Consider the following 15,661-nt stretch of genomic DNA (forward strand, 5'->3'; position numbering starts at 1 on the left):
ATCATCAGATCGATAATCGGTCACACAGGACAATGCGTGGAAAATATAGATCCCTGTCGCCGCACTATGGGAACTAATGTAACTTTTTAGAAGAAGGTAAATCCCAGCCATCCTGTCTGACCTCAGGGCATTGTGAATGGATTTTGCATGCTGAAGATTTAAATGTCCATATTACAGATGAAATACTAACACAGAATTCAGATTGACACAAAGTACAATAACACAAGTGTAAAAATGCCAACCAAAAATATTAAAAAAAATATATATTATAAAATTCATCAATAGCCAAAATACAGAAAAACTGTGTGTGTCTTTCTCCTGACCAGAACACTAAGGACCTGTAGGAGTCTATTACACTTGCTGAATATGAAGCAGGTATCCAGTGAAGTATTACAATATTATAAGGCAGTACAATTGCCTGTGACTCACAACCTAGTTCAATGTCTGTCAAAAATAAATCATCTCCCATGACAATTTTATTTTATTTTTTTGCCAACATGGACATATGGGTTTTATTTTTCACAGGATAAGTTGCTTTTGCGGATTTATAGGATGTAGAATAACAGGAAACTGTGGTTTTGAAGTTAGAAAGAAAAATCCACAATTTTTTTTTTTTAATGCGTGTTCAATAGAAGAAAATGACAAGTAACCTTCGTTCTGAATACCGTACACACAGCAATATCTTATCTTTATGCTTTACTTCTGGTGGGGAACGGGAGCACAAGAGCGGCACAAGTGCACTATATTTTTTTTTTTTGCTTATTCCTGCCTAAAATATCATGATTATTAACATAAAATTGGGGCTAGAAGACGCCACCACAATTCTTGACGACTACTACAGTTACTAATCCTAAGGCCAGTGGCCGACAAGAGAGTTTGATTCGATAAAACACGCTTCATTCGCTGGCCGGATTTCCCGGACTGAACTTTGAACAACTGGACTGAACTGACATTGTAAGTTCAGCTCAGCATTCACATTTGGTCCAGGAAATCCTTCTAAATCGTGAAGAGTTTTTCTTGGACCAAACTCTTGTCGGCAACAAGCCTCAGGTTTTCTTCGCTTTTAGGTTACTACGTAGGGAGCCATGTAGCCCGATCGTATGCACGGGGAAAGAAAGAACAAGTTATGTCCTTTTCCGCAGTACGATACAGTATGGTTGGCAATACCTCCATTTAAATGGATGGAATTATTGCCCAATGCATGTGGCTGTATGTTACCTGTACCGAAAAGGGTACTGTACAGGCAGCATACAACAAAAAGAATTCCATGTGAAAGCAGCCTTACGCTCCCTATTTTTCTGTTATGCGACTGATCCATCATATGGCAAAGAATGTTTCCTAAAGATTCCAATGTGAATGGGAACATGGCCTTAAAAGGAAATCTACCATCAAAATCCATCATGATAAACCAGGGACACTTGCTCAAAGATTCAGGCACCGTGACTGTGGTAATCATCTTAGAGCGGTTATCCACAGCTTCCTTCCTTCTAAAACCAGCTGTTAAAAATTATCCCAATAAAGTAAGAAGGGCTCCGAGGGGAATTACCCTGTGGGTTCACATGCTTTTACAATGTGCAGGAGGGAGCAAGAGGAGACTTGCTCCAGCACAGTATTACAGCTTTTGAAGCTACGGCATAGAAAGGCTCTAGTAACACCCCCAGAGCCCTTAATGCTCATTAGAATAATTTTTTAAGTTGATTTTAAAAGGAAGGAGGCCATGAATAATAAATATAACTATAATTTAACTATGATAGACAGTAACAGTGCCTGGATCTATTGATGAGAGATTTCTTTTAACATTTTCTCATATTAGAGAAATAAATGTAGGAAACAAAAGCATGGTAATTGCTATAGATATTAATATTTTCAGATGAAAACATTATGTACATATATTAGGTGACTGACATTAGTTCCATCACAAACACTTGAAACGTGACTGTTGTGTCCCCGGAAACCAGAATAATATGTACCTTGGAGTTCACACAAGCAGAAAAGCAAGTCTATAGATAAACAGGTTCTGCTGCATATTAAAGAAGGAAGTGGCACACTTCCTAACTTCATACTAGCGTCACATCAGGGTGTATCTGTATTCACCAGATGAAAACCCATCCGACAGGCACGTCACAAAACCTTGACACAAAGATTTCTGAAGCTGCAACAGTCCAATTTTGGATGGAACAAACAATAACCGAATGCCTATATAGCAAGGAAGATCCCCACCATGAGCCCCCATCATGGGAAGGAATATAGAACAGGCATGCTATATAACAGTATACTCCAGTCCCAAAGATAAGGAATGAGGGATAAAAATAGGGCAACCAGATACTAAACATCACATATAATATCTTAGGTAGGCCTGAGAATAACTTGTAACAACTATTTCTAGGAGGGATAATGGAAGATCAACCAATACAGAGCAATGAGAAAAAAGATGATTGTTACATCAGAATATCATTTCTTACCAATATAAAACATATTTGGACACTGAAACAATACAAGATAAAAAAAAAGGTACAAGAAGATATTTTCCATGATGGCAGGTTTGGCTGCCTTCTCCCCAGCAGTTAAAAATGGCACTAGGGGCTGCTTACTAAAGCCAAGACGCAGCCAAGTTACACTGCTAGCGTTTTCGGAAACCGTTTTTACAGGTGACATGTCCTCTTTAATGGAAATCTACCAGATGGGTGCAGTGCTTCTAAACCAAGTACACTTGCATGCTGGGGTGGTCCTCCTGAAACGAAATCTGTTATTTTTGCTTCTAATGGCTCCTCCCTCCCCACCCAGAGAGCTGAATTGGAGCATAAATAATTATCAACGGAGCCAAAAGAGGTTTCTGTGACATAGACAGGAGCCCCTGTGGCTCATTTGCATAATTTAAAAATATGGTTCTCTCAGAAACGAACCCATTATAAGGAAGAAGAAAAATGGATCCTGTTTCAGGAGGCACACCAGCATGTAAGTGTGATTGGTTTGTAAGCATAGTAACCATGTGGTACATTCCCTTTAAGCTATCCCTTCTATTAAGTCAGGGGGTGACACCATCCACCATTTGAATGTTAAATAGGCATCCTCTAAGTCCATTCACTTTCCATGGTACAGCGCTCGGGTATTCCTGGCAACCCTATAGTGAGGAGGGAGAAACGGGACCCCCGCTCTCTTGAGCAGTGGTTGTACCCCCACCAATCAAATAAAGTCTGTGCTTAGGGGATAACTCTTGGGTTATACAAATTTGATTGTTACCCCTTATCCATATGACAGAGGAGAGAGTAACCAGCAATTGGTACTCCCAACAATCAACAATTAGAGTCTCATTCTCATGAATTGATGCTCAGCCAAATTGCCAAGCATAGGGCGATGGTATTTCTAGCACTGCCATCCCGGTCTACACCAGTGCTGGATTTGGGCGAGTGCTGTTCTTTGTAACTCCAAACACTCCCATAGTATTAATTAGAGCACCAGGACACGTGCTAGTTATGCTGCTCCATTAGTAAGAGCAGGACCCCTGCTATACTGATTGGAGGGGGTCCCAGAAGTCATCCCCCACTGATCAGATTGTTATCCTCTATTCATATTACAACCCTCTCAAACTTCGGAACAATATCAGTTTTCAATTTTTTTTTTGAAGTGGCCACTAGAGGTGAAATATAGTATTACACGGTTGCCATTCAAACCGACGGGTGGTCAGACTGGGCCTGTAAGACCTCTGTAGGAGCAACTCTCCAATCTGGATCAACGAGGGACAACCCAACCGGGAGAACATTCTTCATGAGACTCATACAACACAGAACACACGTAGAAAATAACGTCATGAGACGCCCCCTTAACAAAAATACACACAATAAGAAGAGGAGGAACTTCAGGACCTAGAAATAAATATATACAATATACATACAGATCAAGTTAGAGTCAAACTGAATTAGCAGTGTTGTACATTTATGATATCATGTGAAGCGCTGAGAACTAGTAAGACAACTTTTAACAAGTTCAGAAAAGCGCATGCACCACTGCAGGTCCTTCTCGTTAGTCCACATTCCACGTATGAGAACTTACATCTGTAAAAATAGCGCATAATTGGTATAAGAGGCGCTGATGCAGCACAGTAATAGAAAAATTACCACCCATAAATCCATCTTTCCCAGCTAGCCTTCTGATTCACTAGTACACAGTCACCGCAGAAGAATAAAAACTCAAAGAACGTAGAGAGACAATGAAGTGACAATAAAACGAGAAGTTCATGGTCTTACAACAGGGCAGTAAAAAGATCCTTTCACACCAGCAGTTTCCTGGCGCTTGTCTGCAGTGCAGTATTTAGGTGCTGATGACAAACAGCTTTATAATATCACAGCGACCCGAGCAACAGCAGACGGCCGAACAGGTCTGCTAACATTAGCCAAACAACATGGACTGGTACCGAAACATCCACAGAATGAGTTCATTTCCATATATTATATTAAAAGGACAATACAAAATATAAAACACAGCGTCAGTTTTGTGTCCTTCACTTCTACTTCACCAGGAAGCAAGGCAGGCAATATTATATCAATGGGCAGAGATTACTGTAATCTTTTTACACCTAGGACTGTATCAATGTATCAATCACTGGCAGGCGTCAGCCAAGCCACCGCGGGATGTTAAATCAGCTTAACGCAGGTACGGACAGAATTCTGCATATCCGAAGAACCAATTTAGACCAAGGCAGAAGACAAATCTTAACGACTTGCCGAAACAAACTTGCATCAACATTACCAGAAGCACACCTAAAAAGTATGGTGGAACCTTCATGGCTGACTGACCTTGTGCCTGACACATGTATAGAAAACCCTACAAGTAATGGGGTCAGTAAGACGAGACTCCCATCAACAACGATGACAAGGTGGATTATTACTCCCATGAGCTGATTATATCTTTGAGCCAAGTGGTTCTGACAGAAGCCCTTTAAAGGGCTTGTCCCAAATTAGGAAGGTATCCCCAATGCACAATAACTTCCTAACCTGGGGACGTCAGAGAGTTAGGATCTCCCACTGATCGCGAGAACGGAGACCCCCGCCCCAACAATTAGGAGAATGGGGATCCTGTTCTCACCAAGCTGAACAAGTGCCCTCCCGCTCCCAGGGATTGCTGAGAACAGCGCTATCTCCTTTCTAAAAATCAACTTTGAAAATGATGTCTATAAGCCTGAAGGGTTCTAGGCAACTTAGCAGAGCCCTTCTGTGCTGCAGCTTCACAGGCTGCTACACTGCCTAAACCTTCCTCCCTCCGCCTGATGTAATCTTACACAGTGAGAGGGGGCAGTGCCCCTTGCATACTAACAGCCTGTACAGCTGCAGCACTGAGAGGACCTGGTATTGTCCCCCAGAGCCCTTCAGGCCAGACTCATTCAACACAACTCACTTGGCATCATTTTAAAAGTTGATTTTAGAAGGAATGTGGTCATGGATAAAAGATATAATTACAATCACACTTCCTGGTTTAGACATGCATGATTTTGATGTTTGATAATAGATTTCATTTAAAGGGATGTTCTTTGGTCAGAACTGGTCTGGGATCCCCTATCCTCCAAATCGGGGGTAGCAATCAACAGGTGTCTGACCAGCATGTATTGTATTCCTATGTATAGGGGAATAACAATCAAACTTTATCCAACCCCCTTAAAGAATTTGACTACATGAGGTAAGGATGCTGTGGCCACGTCAACGTGCACCATTTGTTAGAGCATTGTAAACGCAAGGAGTTTGAGTTTACAATGTGGTAACATTATATTTACAGTATGTTTACATAAATGCAGTGTAAACATAATGTCACCACACTGCAATCACAACTCAAACAATGGGGGCGTTAACACTCCCTGCCTATTTACCACCCAACAAACTAGCAGCTGATCAGTAAATTATCACCTATACTACAGAAAGGTGTTCATTTTCTAAAACACTGAATACTCCTTTAACAGAGAGTATAGATCTCCACTCACACATAGAAAGAGGGCAACTTAAAGGGGCATTTATAAGTTATCTCCTTTTCTATGGATAAAGAAAGTGTGAGGACCCCCACCTCTTACAAGAATACGGGTCCCTATAGCAGCTCCATCTACTTTTCCATACTGCAAGGCCAGCACCTCTATTCATTTGGGGGTCCCCCGCTATCACAGTGGGTGGGGTTACAGTAATCATATACTTATCTACTATAGTTATATCCCTTTAACAGACTTGATAACTAGATCTCTCCACGTGTAACAAGGACATATCTTACAGGGGAATTTTGCTGGATGACATTCCCAACAATCATACACTTATCTCCGGTATTAAAGGGATCAGACCTCCACCTACATGTAATAAGAGGGTATCTCAAATAGGTATTTTGATGGGGGGGGGGTCCCCATAATCATATACTTCTATCCTGTGTTAAAGAAATACCCCTTTAACAGAGATGATGAGAACAGATCTCCATCTACATGTTAGAAGAGGGTATCTTAAAGGGATATTTTGCTGAATGGGGGTCCCAATAACCACATACTTATCTCCCAAATAAAGGGAAAACCCCTTATCGGAAGTGACGAGAACAGATCTCCATCGGCATGTAATAAGAGGGTGTCTTAAAGGGGCATTTTGTTGGATGGAGGGTCACAACAGTCAGACACTTAGCATTACGTAGAGATCCCTTTAATTCGACGGGTAAGTAGGCGCAGCAGGTGACAACGCTCCTGTAAGTCTGGTACATACACGGATCGGGGTCCAGTTCTCATAGCAACCATGCAAAGCGACAACAAGACAAAGACACATGTCATATACTCACTTGGTCGCCATCGCGTTCATTCACGGTCGGTAACGGGGTCCGAGTGGACATTTTACTCAGTTGGATTTCCGCTTTAAGAACGGCATTGGACGAGAGAGAGGGGTAGAAGCTGCGGTTGAGTGGGGTGTGAACAGGGGGCAAATAAGGATTAAAGGGGATCCCAGGGGCATTTATTAAGCATGTGACACCCAGTGGGGGGATAATGTTGGGGGGAGTCTTCACTACACTACAACTAATACATAATCCTGTGCCCTGCTAGGGGGGAACTCACTAGGCCCCGGACACTGACCGGGACACTGAGTAAACTAGACCCTCGAGGCTGCCCCCTTGTGGTGCAGGGGCAGGTACTGTACACCAGGGCTCACACTCAGGTGAGTGTATATAGGAGCACTACACCCCCCTCTTCCTGTTTGGTTCCTTCCAGCGGCGGCCCGCCCCCTTTCGGGAGTTAATGAGTAATGGAGCCCGCTGGGCCACCGCGGTGTGAGTGACGGCTCTAGGAGTGGAGTTGAAGGAGGAGGGGGGGTGACACAGGTAAATTCTCCCGCCCAGGTCTGGCGCCGCCCCCTTCCCCCCCAAGTGCGCGCTGTTGATCTCCCGCTCGCCGCTCCAGGTGTGTCCCCGCTCTCGCAGCTCTCTCTATGGAGGGAGGAGGGGGAGGGGAGGAGGGGAGGAGGGGCGCGCACGCACGACCCCGGCGTCACCTGACTAGAGAGCGGCGGCCCGCGAGGCCTCTCCTGCGCTTATCGGGCTGCGCGCGCATACCCGGACCTGGCCGCACGCACATACGGGGCTCCGCACTGCGCATGCGCCCAGCTACCATCTCTCTCCATAAGGTGTACGCCAAAGAGCGGATTTGTCATATACGGGTACGGCCGATAGGTGTCGCAGTTGAGAGCTCAATACTCTCATAAACTTTAACCGGCCAATAGCACCCAATCGTAGAGAAGCTTATGCAGAACGATTTTACTGGAAATGAAAGCTAACCGCTGATAGGTTACGACGGGCAACACAAAAGACGAGTTTGTGGGCTGCTGTTCAGTAAGCTGCTCTGTGATTGGTTGCAATGGTAGTTAATGATAAATATGTATTATAGTAAGTTTGAGGCAGTATAGCTGTGAGTAAAGGGTTAAAGTGGATTTTTTAAAGGAATCTTGGAAAATAAACTTGGGGCATTAGATAGCCCCCCCCCAAAAAAAAAAATTCTTACTCCTGTTCTAGTTTTATGGCAAAATCCCAAGCTTCAGCAATTGGGACCTGCTCCAAAGTAGCAGGGGTTACTGGAACAGCCAATGAGGACACTTGTTGCCCAAAACAAGTTGTGATGCAATTGAAAACGCACGCGTTACTGCCACGTGTGAACGCACCCTCACGTTAGGGCTACACAACAACGTCGAGTCAGACACCTATCATGTGGCTAAAGTTCACATCACAAGGTCATCACAGCTACAGTCTAGTTCACACCTGTATTCAGCAAGGTCCGATCCCCCTTGTTTTTAAATAGCGCAGCATCCATTGCCATTTTATCTTCCACAATTAAACTAACCTTCTGTAGATTAAAGTCATTGGTGAATAGACCTTCCATTTCTACAGAAAGCCATGGCGCTGGTGTGGACTGGGCCCAACAGAAAAATAATTAATTTCTGTGATCATCATGTTGCTGCGATACATACCTTTCAGTCTTCGGGGTTACAGATGAAGTCGCTGACAAGCCACAGACTGAGAAAGGGCTTCAGCGCACTTAGGCCCCTTCTACACTTGCATTTTCGTGTGTTCTGTGCATGCTTTTGACGCGCAGAACTTGCATTGCACTCTGACCCAATGTAATCAATGGGCTTTTTCAGACCTGCATTTTTTTCACACACACACACACACGCACGCGTTTTTTTTAACGCGCGTTTAAATCTTAGCATGCTCTACTTTTGCAAGTCATGCGCGCGAAAAACGTACCATACAAGTCTATGGAAATGCATCAAAAACGCATTGCACTCTGAGACAAGTGCAATACGTTTTTCACGTATCAATTGTCATAGAAAAGATAGAGCTCAGTCCTGAGTCCTTTTCACACGCGTTATCTGCACATGAAAAACGCATTGAAATTGCATTTAAAATGCGTGTGAAAAACTGAGACACTGAACAAACTTTGAGGGCGCGTTCACACGTTCCGCTAACGTCACGTTCATAACGTGCCGCTGGCGCACAGGGGGCGGGGCTCGGTCCATTCGCATATGCATTTCCAGAGAAACGCATGCAATCGTGTTAGCAATCACATGCGTTTCCCGGGAACATCCCGTTATGAACGCGACGCAAGCGGAATGTGAGAACGCGCCCTGACTGAAAACTGATTGAACTCTGATGCAAAATGTCAGTTTTTCACTGACCAAACCCTGATCGCACCCTGATCAGACTCTGACGTGATCTGCAACGAAAGGGTATAAGGGGCCGTACTCCTTCTTATTTTTCAATGTTCAAGTTTAGATTTTGCTGGATTTCTTTGTGGTGTAATGGAATAATAAATATATCAATGTACATAACATTTTTATGGTGTCGTTCGAAGCTAGTTCTCCAGCCCAAACCGGGGGTCTTCTGTCCTGGACTCGCTGCATAATAAACCCTACTATGTCTCATTCAGACTGTATTTGTCTGTGAAATCCGGTACACGTGCCAGATGTATTTCTTGGACCTAACACTGTGCAGGAGTTCCCACCGCTGCATTAGGTCTACTGTCCCATACTGAAAACATCATTTCAGTATCAGACAGTAGTTAGGGGCATAATAGCATTGTGGAGAGCATCTGGTTCTGCAAATATGGCTAGCATATATTCACAATATTTCACAATCCACATGCCTGACTGACAGAACTGACTGCAATCAGTAGACTAAAGGACCACAAGTTTGTCCATTATAGAATTTTCAAACCAGTCAATGAACAGAAATTCAGATCCCTTGCGGCCAGACATTTATCCTCTATCCCAGTGGTTCTTAACCTTGTTTGAGGTACCGAACTCACCAGTTTCATATGCATATCACTGAATCCTTCTTTAGTGATAAACCAAATATGTGTGTCTTGACCTCCATGGCGGAGGCTCCGCCGAACCCCTGAGACCTACTCACCGCACCCCTAGGGTTCGATAGAACCTCAGTTAAGAACCACTGCTCTATCCAATGGATATGGGATAAATACTGATTATAGGAAACATAGAAACCTTTAGGCTATGAGTTTGAGTCACTTGTGGTAAGTTTCTTAAAATTGCAGTGACCGCATGCAGCCATATTTTTCATTGCTTATAAGGGTACATGGACATGGAGTTTCTCCAGGCTGATTCCAAAACACATTCTGTGTCATTCCAATCGGAAAAAATAAAGTAATTATAACAGGGCATTAAAAAAGCCTATGGCAGTGATAGCAAACCTTTTAGACACTGAGTGCCCAAACTACAACCAAAACCCACGTATTTTTCACAAAGTGCCAATGTGACAGTTTAAGCATTAACTTATTACTCCCTGCTCTTTCACATGCTTAAATTGTATAGACCCCTGAGGACACCAATACAGTAGAAAGAATGAGAAGAAGTTTGGATTATCATTGTAGCTTCCTTCTAGGGTCCTGGGCTGCCTGGGACTGCAAGAGGCCTTGAGTCCTGTCTGTCGAACCCTGCCCTGGGGTGATGGCAAGGGTGCCCATATAAAGGGTTCTGAGTGCCACCTCTTGCACCTGTGCCATAGGTTCGCCACCACTGGCCTATGGAATATTATTTAAAGAGACTGATGCCTGCATCAGGACTGGTACTGGAGGGATAGTTATATATCCATATTAGACTCCATTGTATTTCAACACATCAACAATTTTCGTTTTCCAACAATGTCTAGTGATTCTTCTGAATTTACACAGCTGGTAAAACCACAAAGATAATCTTAGATTTCACTTATTGCATTGCCATATACTCCAACAGGTCTAAACACCATCAGTCCATCTCCAGTTCCCATCTTCTTTTAATACTTTATATGACATCATGGCCAATACCATAACATAGCGAACTAGCAACTTAACATATACAACTAAAATACTCATCTGCTTTTGTACAGCTTTTTTGTATTTACAGACAAACATGCAAGAAAATTTCTCTTCGGTTGCCCTTTTTGTGATTTAACTCACCGGATCTAGGCCCAGCGGTGACCCAGGATGGACGCATGGTAGGCACCCCTTCCTACGACCACAAATCCAGCCGCTGTGATGCATGATAGTCCTGTGAGTTTGTGTCTCAGAGTCTGGAGTCTTGGAGCCAGTGGCAGGTGTCACATGTACAAACCAGCAGTGGCACATGAGCCAATGTACATATATACATAACAACAAACGGATGTGATGATATTACTATTTAAAATGGATTTACACATCTTTAAACTATGTCACATTTCCAGTGCACATGGTACTGTACAAGATGTAATACGGCTAACATACCTGGGAGCAATGGCTATCTTTTATTATTAATGCTATCACATACCTCATGGCGGTAGTAACTGTGTAATCTATGTAGTCATAATGCATAAATTACACACAGTATGACATGACTAATTGTATCTGGCTGCATATTAAACAATGGAATCAAACATTTTATCATCCAAATTTTATCAACATTAAAGGGGTTTTCCACCACACTAGGGGTTGGCGAAGATATGCCTTCACAGTCCCTAATGCTGGAACCACCGTGACAGTACATCTTTAGAGTTCTAGCTCTCTCACAAGTTTTTCTATACATTAAAACTGCTAGTTTTCTAAGGGAAGAGGCATAAAAGGGTTGTTCAGTCACGAGTTAGCCCCTATTGGTGGGGGTCCTACTCATGGGACCCCCAGAGAGACTCCCATGGGACCATGATCTCTATGATTCTGATGGAGCTAGCAGAGTGCCGGACTCTGTATGGAGTGTGGATGTGTGCCATTATATTCTTTTGTGGTGAAATGGGGGTGCAACACAATTACGTTGTTGTGAACCATGTAGGTCCCATTATTATGACCCCTACCATCAGCAAGTTATGACTTTTTTCCATTGGACAACCCCTTTAAAGAAGCTTGGTCCCTTTTTCTCCGCATAGGAGACAGGGGTCCTAAAAGTTGACCCCATCACAGATCAGTACAGCTTCCGAGGTGAGGTTATTACTATAAAGCTGGAAATTCAAATGCAGTTTTTATTTCAGTTTTGTAAGCCAACCACAAGGATGGATATAGAAAAAATAAGTATTCATCCTTCTATAATATTTGTGTTATTTAGGTCTTATTCTCTTTTTATCCGACGGTGTCAGGTCGGGAATTTCCTCATACACTGGCACATAATAAATCTCTCTGAATGATTGCAGATCTATACATACATTGACACAGGCAGAGCTGGCAATCACACTATTGATTTGATTGACCCCTTTGTAATGTTCAATGTCTCCTGGGGTGGCGCTGCAGACAAATTTAACACCTCCTGCACTGCACATTACAGCAGACCCAAAAAAACAAGCAGAGATTGTCAAAGTCAGGCAATCTTTTTAGAAAAATTAATCCAGTAACTTGTCGCTGCAACATTTTACCCAATAATTATTAGTATCATTCTTGTAGCTTATCTGAATAAATGAGATTTCCATCCAAGTAATAACTGCTATTTTTTAATCAAAATGTTAGAACCTTAAAATGCCACATAAAGTTCATCTCCGCACCCATTCCGCTGGTACAGTGCCGGCTTTGTCCTATCTCTTTCATTGTCATTATAAAGAGGGATCACTGTACTGTAATTAGTCCAGACAATCACATACGGCATACAATTAGTGTTATGACTAACAACAGCAAGACAAGAAAGATACTGCAAGGGGGAGGGAGAGCAAAAATATCCTGACAGAGCTGCACAGAAGAACAGGTCTAATGCCTGCAGATATCAAAACAGTCAGATCTCAAAAAATAATAATATAACCTATGATTTTGCCCATTTTACCTACATTCTTACCCAGAACACTTAAAGGGGTTTCCTTAAAGAACATCTACCACCAGGATGGCAGATTGTAAACCAAGAATACTGGCATACTGGTGTGTGCTCTTCCTGGCAGGACCTTGTTTTTACAGGGAAAACAAGTTAAAAAAAATTATGCAAAAGAATCTGAGGGGCTCCGGGATCCATGGATCTCAAGGGATCCCAGAGCCCCTCAGGTTCATTTGCATAATGTTTAAAACTTTTATTTCTTAAAAACAATGGCATAAGAATTTACACAAAGCACATATCCTGATAGAAGGGGCACCCACCAGTATGTCAGTGTGCTTGGTTTACAATCCTTCATCCTGGTTGCAGATGTCCTTGAATTAAAAAAAAATGGAGCAGCATTTGTTTCCAGAAACAATGACCAATCTGAGCACTGGTTGATTTTGGTATTGCATTCCACATTTTTTCATGAAAAACATGGCTGCATATACAGCTCCTCTCCTGACCATGGGAGGTGTGTGGTATTGCAACTAAGCTCCATTCATTTTTATACATTACCGGCCCAAACCACGGTCAAGTGTGGCACTGTTTTTTAAACCTTGGTCAACCCCTTTAAATGGAGATGAGCTGCAATACCATATGCTACCAATGAACAAAAGTGGCACTGTGATGAAAAAAAAGTTAGCTGCAAGTAAACTACATCTGAAAAACTGAACGTGTGAACGCACCCTAAGTGAAACTGGGGCAACAGCAGAAGAAAGTAATAAGAGGTTTATTGTTTGTAAAACAGGAACTATGGATAGAAATAGGTAAGTAAAGGGGACAAAGTTGGGGGTATAAAATAGTCACCAAGTCAGAAGTCAGCGGAGCAAAATTTCTCCCAACACTAACATTTTTAAGTGGGCTAAGCATTACCTATTGATTAAAAATGACACTCTCATAGGGGGGTCCATCTTTTTCACAGTTTTTGACATTGGTAATGGTGACTTTGAATAATATATATGAGTGCTGTATAAAACTGATCTTCTAGAATATTGGGGCAGATTTACTTACCCGGTCCTGTCGCAATCCCGGAGGTGAGTTTTCCGACGAGGATGAAGTCCGGCACGATTCTTCAAGATCGTGCGTCCATTTTCCTGCATATGTTCCTTCCCCGCTCAGTTCCGCCGGAGTTCACCTTTTTCTTCCCGGTGTATGTGAGTGCATTGTCTTGCGACACAATTTGAATTGTAAATCCCGCTCTTAGTCTGAATCAGTCGGGTTGTCCATCGGCCACGTCCCCTGATTTGTGTCGCATGCAAGTCGGTGCGATTGCGCCAAAATCCGATCGGAAATAGTCGGGAAACCCAACGAAAATGCGCAGTGCGGACCCTTAGTAAAGAGAGAACATACAAACTCTTTGCAGATGTTGACCCTGGGACTTGTCCCCAGCGCTGTAGGGCTATAATGCTAACCACTAAGCCACCGTGCTGCCCGAGTTTACAAAATGTGAGATTATTGCTGTAGAGGTGTAAAGGATATGCCTGTCTATGGGGATGGTAGAACCTCATCTCCTCTAGGTGTAGAGGATGCCCCCTGTCTATGGTCATGGTAGAACCACCTCTCCTCTAGATGTAGAGGATGCCCTCTGTCTATGGTAATGGTAGAACCGCCTCTTCTCTAGGTGTAGAGGATGCCCCCTGTCTATGGTGATGGTAGAACTGCCTCTCCTCTAGGTGTATAGGATGCCCCCTGTCTATGGTCATGGAAGAACCACCTCTCTCTAGGTGTAGAGGATGCCCCCTGTCTATGGTGATGGTAGAACCTCCTCTCCACTAGGTGTAGAGGATGCCCCCTGTCTATGGTGATGGTAGAACCGCGTCTCCTCTAGGTGTAGAGGATGCCCCCTGTCTATGGTGATGGTAGAAATGCCTCTCCTCCAGGTGTAGAGGATGCCCCCTGTCTATGGTGATGGTAGAACCTCCTCTCCTCTAGGTGTAGAGGATGCCCCTGTCTATGGTGATGGTAGAACCGCCTCTCCTCTAGATGTAGAGGATGCCCCCTGTCTATGGTGATGGTAGAACCACCTCTCCTCTAGGTGTAGAGGATGCCCCCTGTCTATGGTGATGGTAGAACCTCCTCTCCTCTAGGTGTAGAGGATGCCCCCTGTCTATGGTAATGGTAATACCGCCTCTCCTCTAGGTGTAGAGGATGCCCCCTGTCTATGGTAATGGTAATACCGCCTCTCCTCTAGGTGTAGAGGATACCCCCTGTCTATGGTGATGGTAGAACTGCCTCTCCTCTAGGTGTAGAGGATGCCCCTGTCTATGGTGATGGTAGAACCACCTCTCCTCTAGGTGTAGAGGATGCCCCCTGTCTATGGTGATGGTAGAACCTCCTCTCCTCTAGGTGTAGAGGATGCCCCCTGTCTATGGTGATGGTAGAACCTCCTCTCCTCTAGGTGTAGAGGATGCCCCCTGTCTATGGTAATGGTAATACCGCCTCTCCTCTAGGTGTAGAGGATACCCCCTGTCTATGGTGATGGTAGAACTGCCTCTCCTCTAGGTGTAGAGGATGCCTCCTATCTATGGTGATGGTAGAACCTCCTCTCCTCTAGGTGTAGAGGATGCCTCCTGTCTATGGTGATGGTAGAACCACCTCTCCTCTAGGTGTAGAGGATGCCCCCTGTCTATGGTGATGGTAGAACCTCCTCTCCACTAGGTGTAGAGGATGCCTCCTGTCTATGGTAATGGTAATACCGCCTCTCCTCTAGGTGTAGAGGATACCCCCTGTCTATGGTGATGGTAGAACTGCCTCTCCTCTAGGTGTAGAGGATGCCTCCTGTCTATGGTAATGGTAGAACCTCCTCTCCACTAGGTGTAGAGGATGCCCCCTGTCTATGGTGATGGTAGAACCTCCTTTCCACTAGGTGTATAGGATGC

At 43.7% G+C, this 15,661-nt stretch overlaps 1 protein-coding gene across 1 annotated transcript in view; it reads right to left on the reverse strand.

Annotated features, from left to right (window-relative positions):
- MARK2 (microtubule affinity regulating kinase 2) overlaps nucleotides 1-7,678 on the reverse strand; it is a 79,475-nt gene extending 71,797 nt beyond the window's left edge. The window contains exon 1 of the mRNA XM_072118365.1: nucleotides 6,790-7,678. Coding sequence (XP_071974466.1) covers nucleotides 6,790-6,840 — 51 coding nt within the window. The 5' untranslated portion in view covers nucleotides 6,841-7,678. The remainder of the gene's footprint in view (nucleotides 1-6,789) is intronic.
- Nucleotides 7,679-15,661: the final 7,983 nt, after the last annotated feature.

The sequence above is a fragment of the Engystomops pustulosus genome, chromosome 7 (assembly GCF_040894005.1).
Source record: "Engystomops pustulosus chromosome 7, aEngPut4.maternal, whole genome shotgun sequence".
NCBI lineage: Eukaryota > Metazoa > Chordata > Amphibia > Anura > Leptodactylidae > Engystomops > Engystomops pustulosus.